The sequence below is a fragment of the Hemiscyllium ocellatum genome, chromosome 6, assembly GCF_020745735.1.
Source record: "Hemiscyllium ocellatum isolate sHemOce1 chromosome 6, sHemOce1.pat.X.cur, whole genome shotgun sequence".
In the NCBI taxonomy this organism is placed as follows: Eukaryota; Metazoa; Chordata; class Chondrichthyes; order Orectolobiformes; family Hemiscylliidae; genus Hemiscyllium; species Hemiscyllium ocellatum.
Window position 1 is genome coordinate 124068698 of NC_083406.1, and position 26374 is coordinate 124095071.

The 26374-nt window shown below is 47.9% G+C and overlaps 1 protein-coding gene across 4 annotated transcripts in view; it reads left to right on the forward strand.

Annotated features, from left to right (window-relative positions):
* stim1b (stromal interaction molecule 1b) overlaps positions 1–26374 on the forward strand; it is a 132183-nt gene that overhangs the window by 70906 nt on the left and 34903 nt on the right. For all 4 annotated transcript variants that reach the window (XM_060826389.1, XM_060826391.1, XM_060826390.1 and 1 more), the window contains exons 3-8: positions 2269–2383; positions 4118–4229; positions 10083–10198; positions 20048–20225; positions 22700–22877; positions 23483–23650. In XM_060826389.1, coding sequence (XP_060682372.1) covers positions 2269–2383; positions 4118–4229; positions 10083–10198; positions 20048–20225; positions 22700–22877; positions 23483–23650 — 867 coding nt within the window. The remainder of the gene's footprint in view (positions 1–2268; positions 2384–4117; positions 4230–10082; positions 10199–20047; positions 20226–22699; positions 22878–23482; positions 23651–26374) is intronic.

The window sequence follows — 26374 nt, forward strand, 5'->3', positions numbered from 1 at the left end:
TACAGAAACCTGCGTTCCTTCAGCCAGGATATGAAGGTCAGGTAAATTGGGAATTCTGCGTATTGTAAAATCTTTACCTTTTGTGATGCCCCTGGGAATCCCCTCTGGGGATTGATTTTCAGCGTGCAACTTCAGTGAGGCATAACTTCAAGAGGTAATCAAACTCGCCATGGTCTAACTGCATGGTGGAACAGAGTTATGGTGCTGAGTGACCCAGTCATGCTCCATCTGATCATTTCAATCCCTGGTTTATTGGTTAGGTCCTTGACTTGCATTCAGTTAAGTTAGAAGACAGTTGATCAATTTCCAAAGCATTGGCTTCGGTTATGACTGTGGGAAGAGGAATGTGTTGCACTCCATGAGTCGCACCAGCAGTATAATTGCTTGGTTTCAATCACCAAAATGGCAAGTGAAGTGCTATGTGGAATAAGAGACTTTCACAAGGCTTCTTTAATGAACTGCAATTTTTTTATTATAACACTAGCTTATTCTTTAAAAAAATGGCAAACACTGTTTAATATCTCAGGTACTCTCCAGAATTAGAGCTGTGCCCCCCAATCCTCACACTTCCACATCAACAAAAAGACAAACATTAAAAAGAGGAAAAACGTCTCTCTTGGCCAAAAGTCTGAAAGCAGGAGCTGGAATTTGATGACTTCTCATAGTTTCCTAGGTTTCTGATTGAAGAAGTTGGAATGCTGACGATGGTGGACTGATGGAATTCAGGCTGAGTCCCAGTCTTCGGGAAGTGGCTGCAGTTCAGCTCTTCAGAGTTAACAAAATAATCAGCAATACTGATATTTGGAGGCATTGTCAGGTTTTCAGAATTCCTACTGAGGATGAGGGGGAGACTTTTTTTTTCTAGATTAGATTACTTACAGTGTGGAAACAGGCCCTTCAGCCCAACAAGTCCACACCGACCCACCGAAGCACAACCCACCCAGACCCATTCCCCTACATTTACCCCTTCACCTAACACTGTGGGCAATTTAGCATGGCCAATTCACCTAATCTGCACATCTTTGAACTGTGGGAGGAAACCGGAGCACCCGGAGGAAACCCACGCAGACACGGGGAGAATGTGCAAACTCCACACAGTTAGTCGCCTGAGGCGGGAATTGATCCCGACTTGCAGCTCCTGGGGATTCTTCCCTATGGTTACATTGGGCTTTGAAATGGAAAACTGATGCATTGGCGCAGAGGACCTCATTGTTTTTTTCAAAGCTTATATTTTCACCAATTAAGTGCCATTAACTCCATTTTTAATGTCCCAGAAGTCTCTCTTGTCCTTCACTCCAAAGGGTAAATGACAGCACACGCACATATTGTTGATTTAATTTCCAATAAAAACATGGGAGCCCTTTCTCAATCCAGAACTATTCAAACAGTTCCATATCTTGCAGTTTGCACATGGTCTATAAAACATTAGGTATTCCCAATAGCGTTACGGTTAGGAATGTCTTGCATCTGTTTTTGTCCCTGTGGTGTTCTTGAAAAATTCCCTGCTATTATAAATTGTATTTGACTGAAGCTGGAATTAAGCTTCAAACACATTCATCCTGGCCACAGGGTTATGTCAGCAAGCTGGTTTCGGAGTTGCTTGCCTTGATGGATAATGATCGGAAAGTCTGGCAGATCTGTGCTGTTCCTTAGCTTGTATTGTATGCTGAGGTACGACTGACTCTGAATGACTTGGAAAATCTCTGAGAGGCTGTTGGCTCCTGTCATTTATTGTGAAATGTAATAGATCCTTCAGCATCAGTATGCTGTAGAGGAAGTTGTTGGGGATCGGTGGTGAGAGAGATTCTGAAATCTCACTCTAGGTTTTGACTATGTCCATCCAGCTAATTCCAAAGCAGTTAACGAGGATGGCTTAATTGCCTTTCGGTTGTGGGACAGTACAATCAGCTGCTTTAATGTTTCATCATTGAGCTGATTAGTTCTCACAGTGAGATCAGGCATTGGTGATTACAGTCACAAGACCATTCTCTGACACACATACCTTGATGTGGAGGTGTCACTGTTGGACTAGGGTGGGCAAAGTCAGAAATCACATGACACCAGGTTATAGTCCAACAGGTTTATTTGAAATCAGTAGCTTTCAGAGCGCCTGACAAAGGGACTACGCTCCGAAAACTTGTGATTTCAAACTAACCTGTTGGACTACAACCTGGTGTCGTGTGACTGTTGCCAGTTATCGTGGGCAAGTAACTCTGCTGCCTTGTCCATTGTTAATGCGTCTATTTGTTCTTTTTTTTAATTTGGTAGTTTTTGCGAGAAGATCTCAACTACCAAGATGCAGCAGCAAAGCACAGCACGTTTCACGGAGGTGACAAACTGATCAGCGTGGAGGACCTGTGGAAATCATGGAAAAGTTCAGAAGGTAAATGCAGACATTGCAGCTACAGCTGGAGAGCTCTGACTGCAGGGCTCTGGTCAACACTCAGCAACTTGATGTGCCAATATCCTGTTTATGCTGTGGGTGCAGACGCTTCAGAGCTTCCTTAGCACCACTGCATTGCCCATTCCTCCACTGACGTTATCACAGCATACACGTCACAACCAAAGATGTACAGAATCTCCACATTATCACACAGAACACTCCAGGGTCAGATATGCATCGAATCCGCACGCCAAAGGGCCAGATACCTGGGATCCCCACATTATCACACTGCACTCCCTGGAGTCAGTGACGTATAGAATCCCCACCTTATCACACTGCACTCCTTGGTGTCAGTTACATATAGAATCCCCACATTATCACACTGCACTCTTTGGTGTCATTGACATATAGAATCCCTACATTATCACACTGCACTCCCAGGGGTCAGTTACACATAGAATCCGCACATTATCACACTGCACTCCCTGGAGTCAGTTACATATAGAATCCGCACATTATCACACTGCACTCCCTGGAGTCAGTGACATATAGAATCCCCACATTATCACACAGCACTCTTTGGGGTCAGTTACATATGGAATCCCCACATTATCACACTGCACTCTTTGGGGTCAGTTACACATAGAATCCCCACATTATCACACTGCACTCCCTGGAGTTAGTTACATATAGAATCCCCACATTATCACACAGCACTCTTTGGGGTCAGTTACATATAGAATCCCCATATTATCACACTGCACTCTTTGGGGTCAGCGACATATAGAATCCCCACATTATCACATTGCACTTCCTGGAGTTAGTTACATATAGAATCCCCACATTATCACACAGCACTCTTTGGGGTCAGCGACATACAGAATCCCCACATTATCACATTGCACTCCCTGGAGTTAGTTACATACAGAATCCCCACATTATCACATTGCACTCCCTGGAGTTAGTTACATACAGAATCCCCACATTATCACATTGCACTCCCTGGAGTTAGTTACATATAGAATCCCCACATTATCATACCACACTCCCTGAGGTCATTGATATATAGAATCCCCACCTTATCACACTGCACTCCCTGGAGTCAGTGACATATAGAATCTCCATATTATCATGCTGCACTCCCTGGAGTCAGTGACATATAGAATCCCCACCTTATCACACTGCACTCCCTGGAGTCAGTGACATATAGAATCCGCACATTATCATACTGCATGCCCTGGAGTCAGTGACATATAGAATCCCCACATTATCACATTGCACTCCCTGGAGTCAGTGACATATAGAATCCCCACCTTATCACACTGCACTCCCTGGAGTCAGTGACATATAGAATCCCCACATTATCATACTGCATGCCCTGGAGTCAGTTACATATAGAATCCCCACATTATCACACTGCACTCCTTGGGGTCAGTTACATATAGAAATCCCACATTAATCCCCAATCCTAATTGTCCAGAGTCAACCACATGACAGTGGGTCTGGTGTCACGTGTGGGCCAGGCCAGGTAAGGATGGCAGTACCCTTTCCTAAAGGACCCAGGTGGGTTTTGCGCGACTCATCAATGGTCTGGGTACAGCCTTGTAGCTCAGATGGTGCTGGCAGTTCGGCCTGGTGTGTGATTGCTGTGTTTCCTGTTGAATGGCCTGTACAGCTCCTCTGTGAGTAACCCCTGTCAGGAACTCATTGTATCTTCCTGTTTTCTTTGTGCAGTATTTAACTGGACAGGCGAGGAGGTGATCGAGTGGCTCATCAACTATGTTGAGTTACCGCAGTACGAAGAGCACTTCAGAAAGCTGCACATAAATGGACATGATATGCCGAGGTTTGTATATCACAGCCCCATACCGTATTGTTGAGGCACACCGACTGCAGGTCACATAGACCCTCTCCTGCACCCACCACACAGTCAGACAGCAGGGAAGCAGATCCTTTCATCCAACTTGTCCATACCGACCAGTTTTCCAAACTGAACTCGTCCTGTTTGCCTGCGTTTGGTCCGTATCCTTCTAAACGTTTCCTACCCATGTACCATCCAAATGTCTCCCAAATGTTGTAGCTATACCTGACTGAACCACTTTCTCTGGCAGTACATTCCAAATACGCACTACCTTCCATGTGGAAAGATTGCCCCTCAGGTTTCTTTTAAATCTTTCCCCTCTCACCTTAAACCCATGCCTTCTGGTTTTGAGTTCTCGTACCCTGCCGGCAAGACCTTTGCTGTTTGCCTTATCGATGTCAGATACATATTGCCCACCTACAATGGCTCAATGCCAGTCTCTGTCAGACCCAGCTTGTTCCTGTTTTTTTTATCCACATAGTTTTGAACCAGCTGATTATGGGGCCCTCTGGGGTAATGGGATTGGAACAGATTGCTTGCTTTGAAGATCATTGGCCAGCACAGAGTCGATGAGCTGAATGATGTCCTCATGCAGAACATTTCTCAATTCTAATACCAAATACTGAAGTGCTAAAGCAGAAACCACGATTGTCATTGTCCGATAAATTCTACATCTGTGGTTTATTCCATACTCTATGGAAGTCATTGGTTAGCTCAGTTGGCTGGATGGCTGGTTTGCCATGCAGAGTGATACCAACAGCATGGGTTCAATTCCTGCACCATCTAAGGTTACTATGAACGATTCTCCATCTCAGGATTTCCCCTTGCCCTGTGGTCTGATAACCCTCAGGTTAAACCACCACCTGTCATCTCTCTCTGTTGAGAGAGTGGCCCTCTGGTAATATGTTTCATGCTCCAAGTAACTGTCCATGGTCTTGGGATTGGATGGATTTGTCCCATCAGGAGCTGTGCTGTTCGTTGCCTAGGTGCCAAGCTATGGAGTTGCCTTTCTAAACCTTCCCTACTCTCTGCTCTGCACTTTGTTATACCTGCCTTTCTGTCCAAGCTTCAGTGATCAACATCACATTCTGTACCCAAGTTCCTAATTTTGTTTTATGTTGCTCCTTGGGATGCATGGCGCTCCCTCAGCACTGACCTTCTGACAGTGCGGCGCTCCCTCAGCACTGACCTTCTGACAGTGCGGCGCTCCCTCAGCACTGACCTTCTGACAGTGCGGCGCTCCCTCAGCACTGACCTTCTGACAGTGCGGCGCTCCCTCAGCACTGACCCTCCGACAGTGCGGCGCCCCCTCAGCACTGACCCTCCGACAGTGCGGCGCCCCCTCAGCACTGACCCTCCGACAGTGCGGCGCCCCCTCAGCACTGACCCTCCGACAGTGCGGCGCCCCCTCAGCACTGACCCTCCGACAGTGCGGCGCCCCCTCGGCACTGACCCTCCGACAGTGCGGCGCCCCCTCGGCACTGACCCTCCGACAGTGCGGCGCCCCCTCGGCACTGACCCTCCGACAGTGCGGCGCCCCCTCGGCACTGACCCTCCGACAGTGCGGCGCCCCCTCGGCACTGACCCTCCGACAGTGCGGCGCCCCCTCGGCACTGACCCTCTGACAGTGCGGCGCCCCCTCAGCACTGACCCTACAACAGTGCGGCACTCCCTCAGCACTGACTCTCTGACAGTGCGGCGCCCTCTGTACACTGGTAGAAATGATTGCCTATTATTTACAGTAGGCCTTATTTGTTAGCTACTTCTAGCTGTAGGCAGAGTGTCTCTGATGGTTTTATTTCTGTCCTTTGCCTGTTTTGGAATATGATGACTGGAGAAACCAACAGCTGGATTTGGATGACAGAGTAGATTTGGGAGTTTGGTTTGGAGTTTACTCTCTGAATAAATCAGTCCTGTTCCTTTACCTCGGATGATCTGAATTCTTAAAGTGTCTCCAATTCTGTCCTCTCACAGGACAGCCTAAATCTTAGACTTCCTACATTCCAGTCCTGCTGACCGCTTTGCAAGGCCTGGTTGTGTATTCGCTGTTTGCACGGCCAAAGTATCTGTGCGTTTCTGCCACCGACCATGTGTCATTTATTTCAGACCCTGTCTTGCTGTCAGACGTGCCCATCGTTGTGCAGTTGTTTGACTGTTTTGCTGAACTCAAGTACATATTGAATGTAAAGAACAGCCTCGAAGAGTTGAAACAAAAACTGCGAGTAATCTGACTGTCAAAGGAGAGGATGGGAAGGTAGCTGGGGGAAACCAGCTGGGCTCTTCCCTTTTCCCAGCAGAATCACTCAGGATCGGGAATGTGTAATTAGTGCCATAGAGCAGTGGCATCTCGAAACTGTAAATCATAAACTGCTGTGGCCTGAGGTAAAGGCAGTGTGATTGTGTGCACAGCACTACACTGCAAGCAGCAGTGAGAGTTCAGTACACAACACTCGCAGCTGATTGACAATCAGACTTGGAAAGTGTGTGAGCTCCTGTTCAGAGAATCTCAGTCGGTAAACAGACAGTGTGATTGGGCCCTGGTCTGTCAGAATTGCTCTGGGATATTGTGTAGTCTACATGTGTCGTGTTGTCTATACTCAGTATGTGAGAATGATATCTGCTCACTGAGAACAGCGTGACACTCCTTCTCTCTCTCATGTCTGCAATCAACAAAACTAACTCTTTGCTTCTTACTTTGTGTCTATTTTTGCCTCTAAGGAGAATTTTTACTGAAAGCGGGATGTGTCAATGTGAGCTATTACTTTCATTTGAACAGTGAGGCCTTGGGCTGATGGTGGAGGATGAGGATCACTCTGTGTTTGCTGTCCATCTCAGAGAAGAACAGCTGAGGGGGCATCCTTGCTCTTCCGTGTTCTATTTCCTTATTTCAGAGTTCAATCCAAGGACACAGCCACATTTCTTGTGTTTCCCTTAAATGTACCTTTACCATCGATGAAACAACGATTGATGAATCATCGATGAATCGATTTTGGGTTTTTTTTGCTGTGACGTACAGCTAGTCGTATTTCATATGTTTATTGACAGTTTGATTAAGATTTGTTGAGCTCTGTGCAGTAATTTGTCTTTCAATACAAGTCGGTGTTACATGTCTACTCAGATATTGGTGAAAGCAGCTTCAGAGCCGGGATTCTGAAGCATGCTTGCAACCAGCCTCTGGTTTCCAGTCGTTCCAACTGTACAATTATCACTGTAATTAATCACCATCATTTTCTTGCTCAATCTCAGCCTGTTCATTATCCAATTTGCTCGCTCCACCTTCCAAAGCTTTTATTTCTGTTTTGACTTTTTTGATGGAGGAGCCTGGTTCATCTCAGTCCTCATGAAAAGGTTGTGAAAGGCTTCAAAATAATTTTGTGTTTTAGTGTTTCCCCCTGAGCTCTGAAGTTAACATGTCTGAGGTACAGTCTGTGTAGATGCTGTACAATGGGAATTTTTTTGTAGAGCATTGGTCTGTACAGTGATTGGTTACATTGATCTCCCATGTCATGGATCTGCCTTTAATGCCAGTTCTGATTGATAGTGACAGCCCCTGTGTCTGCCTCTTTAGGCACCACCAGAGAGCGGTGACTGTGTGGAATGCTCTGCCCCAGAGGGCAGTGGAGGCCCAGTCTCTGGATTCATTTAAGAAAGAGTTGGATAGAGCTCTCAAGGATAGTGGAATCAAGGGTTATGGAGATAAGCAGGAACAGGGTACTGATTAAGGATGATCAGCCATGATCATATTGAATGGTAGTGCAGGCTCGAAAGGCAGGATGGCCTCCTCCTGCACCTATTGTCTATTGTCTGTCTCTGTTTAATTCACAAGTGTGGGCCAAAACCACAGAACTGGCGAAACCTTGGCAAATGACTGAATGGAAATATACATTTGGTAAAAGTGATTCTGAAACGATTAGATTGCCCTACCTCCTCATTGATATCTCTTAGAAAGATAATAACCAAGGTTATCCTCAGGTCTTAGGGCCAACCATGTTCAGCTGCTTCATCAGTGACCTTCCCTCCATCATAAAGTCTGAAGTGGGGATGTTTGCTGATTGCACAATGTTCAGCATCATTCACAGCTTCGCAGATACTGAAGCAGTGTGTGTTCACATGCAGCAACTCCTGTACAATATCCAGGTTTTTCCTGAACCAGTGGCATGTTACACTTGTGACACACAAATGCCAGGCAATGCCCATCTCCAGTAACAGATAGGGCACCCATCACCCCTTGGCATTCGATGGTATTACCATCACTGAATCCTCCACCATAAACATCCTGGGAGTTACTATTACTCTCAGGAAGGTCTAAGGCACAATACGCCCCTTCTGACTGCACAGAGCCTGTCCACCATCGCCAAGGCACAAGTCAGGAGTGGGATGGAATACTCCCCACGTGCCCTGGATGGGTGTAGCTCCAACAAACACTCAAGAGGCTCAGCACATTCCAGGACAAAGCAGCTGGTGTTACTGGCACAATGTCTACCACTTTCACCATTCACCCCTTCCACCACCAGTGCTCCGTAGCAGAAGTGTGTTCTGTCTATAAAATGTACTGCAGCAAATCATGAAGGCTCCTTTGACACTACTCTCCAAGCCCACAATCCACACCATCACTGGAGCAGATAGATGGGAACATCATCCCCCTGTGCATGTTCCCCTCCAACCATAAGACATCCTCACCTGGAACTATGTTGCTCTTTCTTGATTATAGCTGAGTTAAAATCTTGGAACTTCCTAACACCATTGTGGACACACATACACCAAATGGATTTCAGGAGTTAATGAAGGCAGCTGCACAACCACCACCTCAATTAACCAAGGGTACGGTCAATATTTCACTGACATTCACAGTTCCTGGCCCGTATGAGACTCCTATCTCAAATAAACAGGGTTTATCCTCTGGAATAGACATTGAATTGCATCCGAATTGGTATCAATAGGTGAAGGAGGTGACCCACTACCGTCAGCTTTTGGATCAGTGGTACTGGAAGAGCACAGCAGTTCAGGCAGCATCCGAGGAGCAGTAAAATTGACGTTTCGGGCAAAAGCCCTTCATCGGGAATATTGACCATTCCCTTGGTTAATTGATTCCTGATGAAGGGCTTTTGCCCGAAACGTTGATTTTACTGCACCTCGGATGCTGCCTGAACTGCTGTGCTCTTCCAGCACCACTAATCCAGAATCTGGTTTCCAGCATCTGCAGGCATTGTTTTTACCCACTATCATCAGCTGTCAGAGCAAGGCCCATATCCCACACATGAAGTATACAAAACTACTTTGTGATATACAAAAGAAGCAAAGGTGATGTGAGAAATGTTTTCACACAGCGAGCAGTTAGTTTCTGGATGCATTGTCGAAAATGTGTGGAGGCAGATTCAATTGAGGTATTCAAGAGGGGCATTGGATGGTTATTTGGATTGAAAAGGTGTGCAGTGATATGGAGAAAAGGCAGGAAATTGGCACTGGGCAATAGAACTGGTGCAGACATGATGGGCTGAATGGTCTCCTTCTGCACTGTAACAATTCTGTGATTAGTGCAGAAAGCTGCAGCAGCCTTGCCCTGGTTCTGGTTCCATCCACACCACCCCCCCCCCCCCCCCCCCCCCCCCCCCCCCCCCCAGCACCGATTCTTTCTTAACCTCCTGAATGGTTCAGTCATGGGTTATAAATACAGTCTTGCCAATGATGATTGGACTGTGAGAATGAATGTATGTTTTAACATTTCTTAGTTTTGTTAGTGGTGATGTTCCATATTGAGAGATAAAATCTTATTGTGTTGGAATTAGCCTTCGCAGCTGCCCTCCTTGACTCTGGTTTGAATTGTCCTTGTGTTGGTAGGTTGGCTGTGAATAACCTCACCCTGGCATGCTCCTTGCTCAAAGTGAACGATCGCAGTCATCGCCAGAAGTTACAGCTGAAGGCTCTGGACACTGTGCTGTTCGGACCACCCCTGTGTAAGTTATTGTCTGATCTCTTTTGTTTCCTTCCCTGTTGTTCTGTGCCAGTTAAACCTGTCACACATGATTGCTACTCAGGGGCCAGGATGCTGCCTGGTCTTGGGCTTCAGCTCGATCTTACTGCCTGCTGTCCAAATGTCTTTGATTCCCAGGACGCCAGAATGATAGCCAAATCCATGAGTCTTCGAGTGAGGATATTTCTTGACATCTCAGTCTTAGGTGGATAAGTCCTTATCTTAAGAGTGTGCCTTCAGAATCTTGGATGTTTTTGTGAGATCTTAATCTCTGAAAAATATGAGCCCACTAAACTAAGCCTTCCCTCACAGGAGAGCCCTGTCATCCCAGAGACCACTCTACTGCCACCTCCTACACTAGTATATCCTTCTTTAAAAATGGAGACCAAAACTGCACACAGTAAGACCATCATACACAGGAGCAGAAATAGGCCATTCAGCCCATCGAGTCTGTCCCACCGTTCATTGAGATTCAGGCTGATCTGGTAATCCTCAACTGCTTTGCCCTTTTCCTATTGCTGTTGGTTCTCTTATTGATTAAAAATCTTCTATCTCATCCTTGAATATACTTAATGGCCCAGCCTGTCCTGCCCGTTTCATTAAAGCGGAGATTCACTACCCTTTGAGTGAAGAAATTCCTCCTATCTCTGTCTTAAATTTTCGATCCCGTACTCTGAGATTATGTCCTCTGGTCCTGCACACTCCCACAAGAGGAAACAGCCTTTCTGCATCTACCTTGCCAAATCCCTTCAGGATCTTATCCATTTCAGTAAGGTCACCTCCCATCCTTCTATGTTCCATTGCATACAGGCCCAACCTGTTCAACCTTCCCTCATGAGACTGTCCCTCCACACCCAATATCAACCTGGTGCACCTTCTCTGGACTGGTCCAGTACCAGTATATCTTTCCTTAGATAAGAGAACCAAAACTCTTCACAGTGTTCCAGCAGTGGGCTGACTAGTGCTTTGAATAGTTTTAGCAAAACCTTCCTGCTTTTATAGACAAAAGTGAGGACTGCAGATGCTGGAAATCAGAGTGTAGATTAGAGTGGTGTTGGAAAAGCACAGCAGGTCAGACAGCACCTGAGGAGCAGGAAAATCGATGTTTTGGGCAGGAGCCCTTCATCAAGAATCTCCCTCAGATGCTGCCTGACCTGCTGTGCTTTTCCAGCACCACTCTCATCTAGACTCTAATCTCCAGCATCTGCAGTCCTCACTTTTGCCTAGTGCCTTGTATAGTTTTAGCAAGACCTTCTGCTTTTATACTCCATTCCCTTGAAATAAAGGCCATTGCCTTCCTGATACCCATTAAACTTACATAGAAACTAGGAGCAGGAGTAGGCCATTCTGCCCTTTGAGCCTGCTTCCCCCATTCATTATGATCTTGGCTGATCATCCAGCTCAATAGCCGGTTCCTGTTTCTCCTCCACCTCCTTTCATACCTTTAGCCACAAGGGCGATATCCAACTCCTTCATGAAATCATACAATGCTTTGGCCTTGGCTGCTTCCTGTGGTAGCGAATTCTATAGGCTCACCATTCTCTGGGTGAAGACATTTTTCCCCATTTCAGTCCTCAATGGTCTATCATGTAGCTTTCAACTGTGATGCCTGGTTCTAAGGCACATTACTCCCTTTCTGACTCCCCAAAATCTGTCCACCATCTAAATCATTAACATATGTTGTGGATAGCTGGGGTCCTAGCAGTCACAGTCTGCTCTTTGTTTTCTGTCTGCCAACCAATTTTCTCTCCACCTCAACTCATGCCCCTTAATATTTCACATTAATCCCTGACATGTCAAGAGCCGTCTGCAAGTTCAAATAATCTAAATCCGCTGGTTCACCCATGTCAACTCTACTGAAAATTTGCAAAATTCCAGTAGATTTGCCAAGCGTGATTTCCATTTATTAAATATTTACTACCTTGTTAAAATTTATGTGTGAGGACTCTAAAATCATTCTGTGCTGTAGTTTTCCGTGGTCTTTCTCCATTATGTGGCTTCACCAAAGAGCTGTGCAGTTATAGCCAAACATCATCTTTTAGATTAGGTCCTTCAGCCCAGCAAGTCCACACCAACCCTCCAAAAATTGACCCACCCAGACCCATTCCCCTACATTCCTATATACCCCTGACTAATGCACCTATCACTACGGGCAATTTCCCATGGCCAATTCACCCTGACCTGCACATCTTTGGACTGTGGGAGGAAACCCACACAGACACAGGGAGAATGTGCAAACTCCACACAGACTGGGGCAGGAATTGAACCTGGGTCCTTGGCGCTGTGAGGCAGCAGTGCTAACCACTGAGCCAATGTCCCAGTCTATACTTCAATCCTGTTGTAATGAAAGCCAGCTTGCTACTTGCCTTCCTGATTGCTTTCTGTTAATGCTAATTGTTTGTATTCTGTGTGTGTGCACATCCACATCTTGAAAACATGTTCACTTTTCTATTCTTCCAACCCAAGTGAATAACCTCTCACTTTCTGAGCTTAGAACAAAGAACAGTACAGCCCAAGAACAACCCCTTCGGCCCTCCAAGTCTGTGCTGCCACATTTTGCCCTTCCATATTTTGCCAGCGGAGGTGGTAGGCTCAGAAAGAATAGCACCATTTAAGATGTACCTAGACAGATACACAAATGGGCAGGGAGCAGAGGGATACAGATTCTTAGAAAATTGGTGACAGGTTTAGATCGCAGATCTGGATTGGTGCAGGTTGGTGGGCCAAAGGGCCTGTACCTGTGCTGCAATTTTCTTTGTTCATACTAAAACTGCCTTCACTTATAGGATCGATATCCCTCTATTCCCTTCCTATTCCTGTATTTGTCCATTGAATGCTGCTGTTGTGTCTGCTTCCAGCATGTCCTCTGGCAACATGTTCCAGGCACTCACCACCTTTATGTGGAAAACTTACTTCGCACATCTCTTAAACTCCGCCCCCTTCCCTCCCCTCACCTTGAACTTGTATCCCCTAGTAACTGACCCCTCCACCCTGGCAAAAAGTCTCATATTTTCCACTCTATCCATGTCATTCACAATCTTATAAACTTCTATCATCAACCTCCTGTGTTTCAGTGAAAACAAACCCAGTCTATCCAACCTTTCTTCATAACTAAAATCCCCTAGACCCGGCAACATCCTGGTAAGCCTTTTCTGTACCCTCTCCAAAGCATCCACAACCTTCTGGTAGTGTGCTGACCAGAACTGTACACAATATTCCAAGTGTGACCTAACTAAAGTTCTGTAACACTGCAGCATAACTTGTCATCCTTACACTCAATGCCCCTTCCAATGAAGGCAAGTGTGCCATAGGCCTTTCTAACTTCTATCTGTCGCCTTGTTGCCTTCTCAGTCTTTATCACTTTATCACTTTAAAGTCTCTGATTTCTCCATAACTCTTACATTCAAACTGAAATTTGTAATGTCAGCAAACTGAGATGTGTTATTGTTGGTCTCTTTGTGAGATCATTAATATTATGTACATAGTCGTGGCACCAGGACTGACCTCTGCCACACTCACGTGAAGCATCTCAGCTTGGTTACTGTGTGGAAGGTGCCATATAAATGAAAGTGGTTATTGTAGGAAGGGGAGATGCTACTGAAGGAGTTGCACAGTCTGAAATCCCAGGAGAGTAGTAAATAGTGGAGGTGATGTAGAGAGTCTTGATTTCCACATGGTGAGGATTCAGGGAGGCGTTAGAGCAAATAGTACAGATTATTGCTAGTTTAGGATTGAATGGTAATCATTCTGGAATGGTGAACACAGTAAGGTTAGAGAGCTAGAGAAGAGAGGGTTGGGCAGCTGCCAATAACCGGGCCATTGTGAGCGAGAGCCAAGCTGGTCTAATTCCACCTTCAGGAGAGGAGGGCTGTTTAAACATTTCCCTAAATCCTTGAACCAAGTCAGAAAGGTCTTATAAAAGAACAGATGTCACCTCCGACAAATAACAGTCCGTGGGCTAAAAATACAATGCCTAATCTCAGTGCTGCTTCGAAAATAGGAAGTGATAATCTGAGTTTCAGTCAGCTGTTTAATATTTCCATTGCTGGGGGTGTGCTATCCTGCAGAAACCAGGCAGTGAGCAGGTGAGATGAAGTTACTTACACACTTCTCCATCATTGCCTGGCTTCTGGAACACTGTCAGTGTGAAGGCACCAGCTTCATTCCCATACTGTGGAGCACAACGTTAGCTCTATCGGTGTTTCATTTAGAGAAGTTATTCAATAACGCTGAGGTGGGGACAGCACAAACCTGATGGTATCATTTTAACAAAAACAGACCCTGCTCACCCACCCACCCAGCTCAGCCAGGATTCTAAAACCCCTATCCCCTATCCACAGTCCTGTAGCTCACCACCCCGTGCAGTCCCTTTCCTGGGAGTGTTTGATGGGGGACAGTGTAGAGGGAGCTTTACTCTGTATCTAACCCCGTGCTGTCCCTGTCCCTGGGAGTGTTTGATGGGGGACAGTGTAGAGGGAGCTTAACTCTGTATCTAACCCTGTGCTGGGAGTGTTTGATGGGGACAGTGTAGAGGGAGCTTTACTCTGTATCTAACCCCGTGCTGTCCCTTTCCTGGGAGTGTTTGATGGGGGACAGTGTAGAGGGAGCTTTACTCTGTATCTAACCCCGTGCTATCCCTGTCCCTGGGAGTGTTTGATGGGGGACAGTGTAGAGGGAGCTTTACTCTGTATCTAACCCCATGCTGTCCCTGTCCCTGGGAGTGTTTGATGGGGGACAGTGTAGTGGGAGCTTTACTCTGTATCTAACCCTGTGCTATCCCTGTCCCTGGGAGTGTTTGATGGGGGACAGTGTAGAGGGAGCTTTACTCTGTATCTGACCCCGTGCTGTCCCTGTCCTGGTAGTGTTGATGGGGACAATGTAGAGGGAGCTTTACTTTTCTTTTGGCAGTGCTGTGCCTACTCATGACTGCTGCTGATGGTGACTATCAGAAATCACAGTGCTTCTCTTCCTGCTCTTCCTCCTTGCTAACTGCCTGCATTACTACACCCATCGGGATTCATGACCTGTTCTGGGCACTATATCGAGGGAACCACAGGAAGGCTATTCGAGGGCGGTGAAAAGATTCACTGGAATGAGTCCAGGGCCAAGGACCTAAGTTACATAAATTGGAGAAGTTGTGATGGTTTTTGAGAGATTTGATGGAGATTTTCAGAATCCTGAGATGTCTGGGCAGAGGAGATGAGAAGCTGTTCCTATCCAGGGAACGGATTTATTGTGGGATTGATAACACAAGCAATACAGACAAGAACACAAGATGTTCAGGCACTAAATGGTTAGGGTCTGGAATGTACTGTCTAAGGGTGTGCTGTAACCACTGTGATATCTTGCCCCTGTGCTGTAACTGCTGTGATATCTTGCCCCTGTGTTGTAACCGCTGTGATATCATTCCCCTGTGTTGTAACCGCTGTGATATTATTCCCCTGTGCTGTAACCGCTGTGATATCGTGCCCCTGTGCTGTAACCGCTGTGATATCATTCCCCTGTGCTGTAACCACTGCGATATCTTGCCCCTGTGCTGTAACCGCTGTGATATTATTCCCCTGTGCTGTAACCGCTGTGATATTATTCCCCTGTGCTGTAACTGCTGTGATATCATTCCCCTGTGCTGTAACCGCTGTGATATTATTCCCCTGTGTTGTAACCGCTGTGATATCGTGCCCCTGTGCTGTAACCGCTGTGATATCTTGCCCCTGTGTTGTAACCATTGTGATATCATTCCCCTGTGCTGTAACCGCTGTGATATCATTCCCCTGTGCTATAACCACTGTGATATCATTCCCCTATGCTGTAACCGCAGTGATATTATTCCCCTGTGTTGTAACCACTCTGATATCTTTCCCCTGTGCTATAACCGCTGTGATATCATTCCCCTGTGTTGTAACCGCTGTGATATCGTGCCCCTGTGCTGTAACCGCAGTGATATCGTGCCCCTGTGCTGTAACCGCTGTGATATCGTGCCCCTGTGTTGTAACCGCTGTGATATCTTGCCCCTGTGCTGTAATTGCTGTGATATCATTCCCCTATGCTGTAACCGCTGTGATATCTTGCCCCTGTGTTGTAACCGCTGTGATATCTTGCCCCTGTGCTGTAACCACTCTGATATCTTGCCCCTGTGCTGTAATCGCTGTGATATCATTCCCCTGTGTTGTAACCGCTGTGATATCGTGCCCCTGTGCTGTAACCGCAGTGATAACGTGCCCCTTTGCTGTAACCGCAGTGATATCGTGCCCCTGTGTTGTAACCGCTGTGATATCATTCCCCTGTGCTGTAACCGCTGTGATATCATTCCCCTGTGCTGTAACCGCTGTGATATCGTGCCCCTGTGCTGTAACCGCTGTGATATCATTCCCCTGTGCTGTAACCACTCTGATATCTTGCCCCTGTGCTGTAATCGCTGTGATATCATTCCACTGTGTTGTAACCGCTGTGATATCGTGCCCCTGTGCTGTAACCGCAGTGATATCGTGCCCCTGTGCTGTAACCGCTGTGATATCGTGCCCCTGTGCTGTAACCGCTGTGATATCTTGCCCCTGTGCTGTAACCGCTGTGATATCATTCCCCTGTGCTGTAACCACTCTGATATCTTGCCCCTGTGCTGTAACCGTTGTGATATCGTGCCCCTGTGCTGTAACTGCTGTGATATCATTCCCCTGTGCTGTAACCGCTGTGATATCTTACCCCTGTGCTGTGACCGCTGTGATATCTTACCCCTGTGCTGTAACCGCTGTGATATCATTCCCCTGTGCTGTAACCGCTGTGATATCTTGCCCCTGTGCTATAACCGCTGTGATATCTTGCCCCTGTGCTATAACCGCTGTGATATCATTCCCCTGTGCTGTAACCGCTGTGATATCGTGCCCCTGTGCTATAACCGCTGTGATATCATTCCCCTGTGCTGTAACCGCAGTGATATCGTGCCCCTGTGCTGTAACCGCTGTGATATCGTGCCCCTGTGCTGTAACCGCTGTGATATCGTGCCCCTGTGCTGTAACCGCAGTGATATCGTGCCCCTGTGCTGTAACCGCTGTGATATCATTCCCCTGTGCTGTAACCACTCTGATATCTTGCCCCTGTGCTGTAATCGCTGTGATATCATTCCCCTGTGTTGTAACCGCTGTGATATCGTGCCCCTGTGCTGTAACCGCAGTGATAACGTGCCCCTTTGCTGTAACCGCAGTGATATCGTGCCCCTGTGTTGTAACCGCTGTGATATCATTCCCCTGTGCTGTAACCGCTGTGATATCATTCCCCTGTGCTGTAACCGCTGTGATATCGTGCCCCTGTGCTGTAACCGCTGTGATATCATTCCCCTGTGCTGTAACCACTCTGATATCTTGCCCCTGTGCTGTAATCGCTGTGATATCATTCCCCTGTGTTGTAACCGCTGTGATATCGTGCCCCTGTGCTGTAACCGCAGTGATAACGTGCCCCTGTGCTGTAACCGCAGTGATATCGTGCCCCTGTGCTGTAACCGCTGTGATATCGTGCCCCTGTGCTGTAACCGCTGTGATATCTTGCCCCTGTGCTGTAACCGCTGTGATATCATTCCCCTGTGCTGTAACCGCTCTGATATCTTGCCCCTGTGCTGTAACCGTTGTGATATCGTGCCCCTGTGCTGTAACTGCTGTGATATCATTCCCCTGTGCTGTAACCGCTGTGATATCTTACCCCTGTGCTGTGACCGCTGTGATATCTTACCCCTGTGCTGTAACCGCTGTGATATCATTCCCCTGTGCTGTAACCGCTGTGATATCTTGCCCCTGTGCTATAACCGCTGTGATATCTTGCCCCTGTGCTATAACCGCTGTGATATCATTCCCCTGTGCTGTAACCGCTGTGATATCGTGCCCCTGTGCTATAACCGCTGTGATATCATTCCCCTGTGCTGTAACCGCAGTGATATCGTGCCCCTGTGCTGTAACCGCTGTGATATCGTGCCCCTGTGCTGTAACCGCTGTGATATCGTGCCCCTGTGCTGTAACCGCAGTGATATCGTGCCCCTGTGCTGTAACCGCTGTGATATCATTCCCCTGTGCTGTAACCACTCTGATATCTTGCCCCTGTGCTGTAACCGTTGTGATATCGTGCCCCTGTGCTGTAACTGCTGTGATATCATTCCCCTGTGCTGTAACCGCTGTGATATCATTCCCCTGTGCTGTAACCACTGTGATATCTTGCCCCTGTGCTGTAACCGCTGTGATATCTTGCCCCTGTGCTGTAACCGCTGTGATATCATTCCCCTGTGCTGTAACCGCTGTGATATCATTCCCCTGTGCTATAACCGCTGTGATATCATTCCCCTGTGCTGTAACCACTCTGATATCTTGCCCCTGTGCTGTAACCGCTGTGATATCTTGCCCCTGTGCTGTAACCGTTGTGATATCGTGCCCCTGTGCTGTAACTGCTGTGATATCATTCCCCTGTGCTGTAACCGCTGTGATATCATTCCCCTGTGCTGTAACCGCTGTGATATCATTCCCCTGTGCTGTAACCGCAGTGATATCGTGCCCCTGTGCTGTAACTGCTGTGATATCATTCCCCTGTGCTGTAACCGCAGTGATATCGTGCCCCTGTGCTGTAACCGCTGTGATATCGTGCCCCTGTGCTGTAACCGCAGTGATATCATTCCCCTGTGCTGTAACCACTGTGATATCTTGCCCCTGTGCTGTAACCGCTGTGATATCATTCCCCTGTGCTGTAACCGCTGTGATATCTTGCCCCTGTGCTATAACCGCTGTGATATCATTCCCCTGTGCTGTAACCACTCTGATATCTTGCCCCTGTGCTGTAACCGCTGTGATATCGTGCCCCTGTGCTGTAACCGCTGTGATATCGTGCCCCTGTGCTGTAACCGCTGTGATATCATTCCCCTGTGCTGTAACCGCAGTGATATCATTCCCCTGTGCTGTAACCACTGTGATATCTTGCCCCTGTGCTGTAACCGCTGTGATATCATTCCCCTGTGCTGTAACCGCTGTGATATCTTGCCCCTGTGCTATAACCGCTGTGATATCATTCCCCTGTGCTGTAACCGCTGTGATATCGTGCCCCTGTGCTGTAACCGCTGTGATATCGTGCCCCTGTGCTGTAACCGCTGTGATATCGTGCCCCTGTGCTGTAACCGCTGTGATATCTTGCCCCTGTGCTGTAACCGCTGTGATATCATTCCCCTGTGCTGTAACCGCTGTGATATCTTGCCCCTGTGCTATAACCGCTGTGATATCATTCCCCTGTGCTGTAACCACTCTGATATCTTGCCCCTGTGCTGTAACCGCTGTGATATCGTGCCCCTGTGCTGTAACCGCTGTGATATCGTGCCCCTGTGCTGTAACCGCTGTGATATCTTGCCCCTGTGCTGTAACCGCTGTGATATCATTCCCCTGTGCTGTAACCACTCTGATATCTTGCCCCTGTGCTGTAACCGTTGTGATATCGTGCCCCTGTGCTGTAACTGCTGTGATATCATTCCCCTGTGCTGTAACTGCTGTGATATCATTCCCCTGTGCTGTAACCGCTGTGATATCTTACCCCTGTGCTGTAACCGCTGTGATATCTTACCCCTGTGCTGTAACCGCTGTGATATCATTCCCCTGTGCTGTAACCGCTGTGATATCTTGCCCCTGTGCTATAACCGCTGTGATATCTTGCCCCTGTGCTATAACCGCTGTGATATCATTCCCCTGTGCTGTAACCGCTGTGATATCATTCCCCTGTGCTGTAACCGCTGTGATATCGTGCCCCTGTGCTGTAACCGCTGTGATATCTTGCCCCTGTAGTAACCACTGTGATATCATTCCCCTTGAATTTTCAGTGACTCGTCACAACCACCTCAAGGATTTCATGTTGGTGGTTTCCATCGTGATTGGTGTTGGTGGCTGCTGGTTTGCCTACATCCAGAACCGTTACTCCAAAGAGCACATGAAGAAAATGATGAAAGATCTGGAGGGGTTGCAGAAAGCAGAGCAGAGTCTCCATGACCTGCAGGAAAGGTGAGGATTGTGTAGTCAGGAGGAAGAATCCCTGATGAGCTTTCCTCCAAGTCTCGCTTCATTGCAGAATGTCGGGAGCTGGGACATTCTCCTGTTGAGTATGAGGTTTGTGGAGAAAAGGGAGTTACAATGAAAGTGGCTGATCTTGACAAAGCTGCTTAGGCATATTGGCACTGCACCTTTCTGGATCAGGTATTTGGCCCATATCACTCCTATTATCCATTCTGAGGATTTCCCAACCCTAGTTATCCTGAGAAGATGGGTTTGAGAGTCTCCTTGAGCTGCTGGAACTGGGTTACAGAGTCACTTTGATGAATTGTTCATGGATAACCACACTGTATGGCTTTGGAGTCCCGTACTGGCCCAGAGTGGGAGACATCAGCGAATGTGATCTCAGGACGAGCCAGTACATTGTTATTACTCCAGTCTGACAGATTAATACTCACTTATACTGAGAGCTGAGGGGTTTTGATGCTGTGAAGTTGCCTGGTAAGTAGTTTTTTGTGTAGGATATATCCCACACGTTCTTGCACAGCTCTCGTATAATTCTGCCAGGGAAGAATGTTGGGAGTAATACTATGGAGCCAATGGTATGTGAAGATTACCAAACTGGACTTCCGTTAGTTCAAATCCCCACCAGGACACATTTGAATATACCTGATCACTGGTCAACTGGTAAAAGAAAAGAAACATTTCGACATGTGCTTGTTTGGGATGGAGAAGGAGGGATATTGCAAATCGGACTGGGATAATTGTGACAGTTGGGCGGTACAGGAAAGTTGGGCTAAGGGGCTGTAGGCCTCTGAGAGTTTAAAATAATTACCTTGTTGGACTGGAATCTGAAAGTTACGATTCACCATTTTATGATTGTCCTGCGGGAAAGGGAATGTGACTAGTCTTACCCAGTTCTATCTGTACGTGACTCCAGTCCTACACTAATTGTGGTTGAACCTTCACAGTGACTGGGAATGGGGAGTCAATGCTGACTTGCCAGTGTGAAGCCACTACCCAACCCCAAACCAAGAACTAATGAAGAAAACGTTTTCATTCCATAAGGTAATGTTCCTGCTCTGGGTCTCTGCTTCCACATTCCCTTTGACAGACAGACTAACATCAGAGTTGCTCCAGAGGGGTGACCATGAGCTGCTGAAGTGCCTTGGGTCATGGGGTCACAATCTGGTCATGAATATCCTGACAGGGAATGGAAACGGCCTTCCTCATCCAGTCTGGATGTATATCTGGCTCCAAGGTCCAGCATCATGGACTCTTCCCTGCTCTCTGAAATGGCCCAGAAAGCCACCCAGTCATATCCAATTCCCCAGGGCCCGGGGGAAAGCTAGACCACCACCTTTACAAAGCCCCTAGAGACAGTTGATAACTACTGGCCTTATCAGCAGTTCCCACGATCTGGGAATGAACCATTCAGAAAAAGACTTCCTGAATGAAGCAACAGCCATACTGCCATCTGTTGAATGACAGAATTACCTTCAAATCCATGCTGTAAACTGAAGGCAAAATACTAATTTCACACATGTAACACTCAGCACTTTTGTATCCCTTCTGGCATGTTACCCACCTCAAAGTTAAATCAGAGCAGAATATAAATCCAGCAGATTCCTGTTCCACTACACACACACCCCACACACCCCACACACACCACTCACACCACCACTCACACCACCCCACCCCTCACACCCCTCACACCCCTCACACCCCTCACACCCCTCACACCCCCCACACCCCCCACACCCCCCACTCACGCCCCTCACGCCACGCACACCCCACCCACCCCTCACACCCCTCACACCCCTCACACCCCCCACACCCCCCACACCCTCCACACCCCCCACACCACTCACACCCCTCACGCCCCTCACGCCCCTCATGCCACGCACACCCCACCCACCCCACCCACTCACACCACACCCACCCCTCACACCACACCCACCCCTCACACCACACACCACACACCCCTCACACCCACTCCCCATCCCCCCCCAATCCACCCCCCCAATCCACCCCCCCAATCCACCCCCCCAATCCACCCCCCCAATCCACCCCCCCAATCCACCCCCCCAATCCACCCCCCCAATCCACCCCCCCACACCACCCCCCCACACCACACCCCCCACACCACACCCCCCCACCACACCCACACCACACCCCACCACCCCACACCCACCCCACCCCACCCACACCACCCACACCCCACCCCCCACACCACACCCCCCACACCACACCCCCCACCCCACACCCCCCCCACCACACCACACCCCCCACACCCATCCCCCACACACTCTCACCACTCACATCACACCCACCACTCCCACCACTCCCACCACTCACCTCACCCCCCCCACCACACCCCCCCCCACCACACACCCCCCACACAGACAGACACACACACACACTGGTGTTGGTGATGTTGGTGATGTTTTGGTATTGAGGAGGTTTTGAACTCTCGGCCCCTGCAGGCTGCAGAAGGCCCAGGAGGAGCATCGGTCAGTCGAGGTGGAGAAAGTTAATCTTGAGCAGAAGCTACGGGATGAGATCAATGCAGCAAAGCAGGAAGCCCAGCGACTACGGGGACTGCGGGAAGGCACGGAGAACGATCTGAGTCGGCAGAAATATGCGGAGGAGGAGTTGGAACAGGTAGGAGTTGTACGTTTCTCTAGGATCAGATACAGTGCGATGTGTGCTCCCTGTCAGTGGACTGAAACAACTGCAAGTGTAACATTAGAAGCGGATTGGGATGGGGACGGGCCAGGACTGGGGGTGTGGTTGTGGGTCAGATGGGACCATTGGTTGTGGTAGTCAGGACGTTGGGCACAGATAAGATCAGGCTTTGGGCTTGGCACTTGGCGGTATTGGATCTGTGAATGTATGCCTGGCATTTACATTCCGTCTCACCTACTGCATGGAACTGTGGTGAGGGATCACAGAATTGGTGTAAGAAATGTTTAGGACTGAGATCAGAACAAATGTCTTCACCCCGAGAGTGCTGAGCCTGTGGAGTTCACTACCACAGGAAGCGATTGAGGCCAACAGGGAGAAGGCACCGAGAGGAACTGAGTTGAATGATTGGCTGTGAACACAGCAAATGACAGAGCAGATTCAACGGACTGAATGGCCACCTCCTGTTCCTACTCTCTGTGTAAGAAGGTGTTAGCTTTGTCCCTTGTGCCCATGCCCACTTTACTTGGGGTAACTAGAATGTGATAATGTAAAATGAAATGCTCTGTATCTGTCACCCTCAGGTACGGATGGCCCTGAAGAAAGCAGAAAAGGAATTGGAATCACGTGGGAGCTGGTCCCCACCTGAAACCCTCCAGAAGTGGCTGCAGCTGACTCATGAGGTGGAAGTGCAGTATTACAATATCAAGAAGCAGAGCGCTGAGAGGCAGCTGAACATTGCTAAAGAAGGGGTAAGTGCTGTTTGTGAAAAGTCAGTGTCAGGTGAGAGGGGAGAAACAGTTAAATCCAGGCAGTTTAGGGGGCTGCACTGCTGCCTCCTAGCACCAAGGACCCGGGTTCGATTCCTGCTTCGGTTGACTATCTGTGTGGAGTTTGCACATTCCCCCCGTGTCTGTGTGGGTCTCCTCTGGGTGCTCTGGTTTCCTCCCACAGTCCAAAGATGTGCAGTTTAGGTTGGTTGGCCATGCTAAATTGCCCGTGGTGTGCCGGGATCTGCAGGTTAGCTGGGTTAGCCAGGGGAAATGCAGGGATGGAGGAGGGTGTTCGGTCTGGAGGGTTGGTGTGAACTTGTTGGGCCAAATGGCACTTCAAGCCTGCTTCCCCTATTCATTATGATCATGGCTGATTATCCAACTGAATAGCAGGATCCTGCTTTTCCCCCACATCCTTTTATCCCATTTGCTCCAAGTACTACATCCGACTCCTCCTTCAAATTATATAATGTTTTGGCTTCAGCCACATTCTGTGGTAGTGAATTTCACATGCACAACACACGCATGAAGGTGGATAAATCCCCAGGAAGCTAGAGAAGTGATTGCTAGGCCTCTTACTGAGATATTTGTATCATTGATAGTCACAAGTGAGGTGCCAGAAGACTGGAGGTTGGCTAACGTGGTGCCACTGTTTAAGAAGGGTGGTAAGGACAAGCCAGGGAACTATAGACCAGTGAGCCTGATGTCGGTGGTGGGCAAGTTGTTGGGGGTAATCCTGAGGGACAGGATGTACATGTATTTGGAAAGGCAAGGACTGATTAGGGATAGTCAACATGGCTTTATGCGTGGTAAATCATGTCTCACAAACTTGATTGAGTTTTTTGAAGAAGTAACAAAGAGGATTGATGAGGGCAGAGCAGTAGATGTGATCCATATGGACTTCAGTAAGGCGTTCGACAAGGTTCCCCATGGGAGACTGATTAGCAAGGTTAGATCTCACGGAACACAGGGAGAACTAGCCATTTGGATATAGAATTGGCTCAAAGGTAGAAGACAGAGGGTGGTGATGGAGGGTTGTTTTTCAGACTGGAGGCCTGTGTCCAGTGGAGTGCCACAAGGATCGGTGTTGGGCCCTCTACTTTTTGTCGTTTACATAAATGATTTGGATGCGAGCATAAGAGGTACAGTTAGTAAGTTAGCAGATGACACCCAAGTTGGATGTGTAGTGGACAGCGAAGAGGGTTACCTCAGATTACAACATGATCTGGACCAGATGGGCCAATGGGCTGAGAAGTGGCAGATGGAGTTTAATTCAGATAAATGCGAGGTGCTGCATTTTGGGAAAGCAAATCTTAGCAAGACTTATACACTTAATGGTAAGGTCCTAGGGAGTGTTGCTGAACAAAGACACCTTGGAGTGCAGGTTCATAGCTCCTTGAAAGTGAAGTCACAGTTAGATAGGATAGTGCAGAAGGCGTTTGGTATGCTTTCCTTTATTGGTGAGAGTTTTGAGTACAGGAGTTGGGAGGTCATGTTGCGGCTGTACAGGACATTGGTTAGGCCACTGTTGGAATATCGTGTGCATTTCTGGTCTCCTTCCTATCGGAAAGATGTTGTGAAACTTGAAAGGGTTCGGAAAAGATTTACAAGAATGTTGCCAGGGTTGGAGGATTTGAGCTACAGGGAGAGGTTGAATAGGCTGGGAACATTGGAGGATGAGGGGTGACAGAGGTTTACAAAATTATGAGGGGCATGGATAGGGTAAATAGGCAAAGTCTTTTCCCTGGGGTCCGGGAGTCCAGAACTAGAGGGCATGGGTTTAGGGTGAGAGGGGAAAGATATAAAAGGGACCTAAGGGGTAACCTTTTCACACAGAGGGTGATACGTGTATGGAATGAACTGCCAGAGGAAATGGTGGAGGCTGGTACAATTACAACATTTAAAAGGCATCTGGATCAGGGTATGACTAGGAAGGGTTTGGAGGGATATGGGCCAGGTGCTGGTAGATGGGACTAGATTGGGTTGGGATATGTGGTTAGTGGGGACTGATTGGACCGAAGGGTCTGTTTCCGTGCTGTACATCTCTATGACTCTCTTTCTCCTTCTCTTAACCCTTAAATGGTTTACCCTGTTTCCTTAGACCGTGATCCCTGGTTTTGGACCTGCCCATCACTGGGAACATTCCTCCTTCATCTACCCTGCCTAGTCCTGTTAGAATTTTATAGGTTTCTATTGAATTTCCTCTCGTTCTTCTGAGCTTCAGTGAAAATAATCCGAATCGATTCAAACTCTCCTCATTTGTCAGTGCAGCCATCCCAGGGATCAGTCTGGTAAACCTTGGCTGCACTCTCTCTGTAACCTTCCTCAGAGAAGGAGGCCAAAACTGCACATTATTCCAGGTGTGGTCTCACCAATTCCCTGTATCATTGTAGCAAGATATCCGTGCTGCTGTACTCGAAACCTCTTGCAATGAAGGCCATCGTAGCATTTACCTTCTTCACTGCCTGCTGCACCTGCAATGCTTACCTTCAGTGACTGGTGTACAAGGACAATCCAGATCGCATTGCATCTTCCCCCTCTCCCAGTTTATAACCATTCAGATAGATGTTTGATTTGATTTATTGTAGTCACATGTACCTGAGTACAGTGAAAAGTTTTGTTTGTGAGCAGTACAGGCAGATCACCACAACCAAGGACATACAGGTCAGAGGGTGCTGGGACAGAGGGAGGCACACAGGGTTA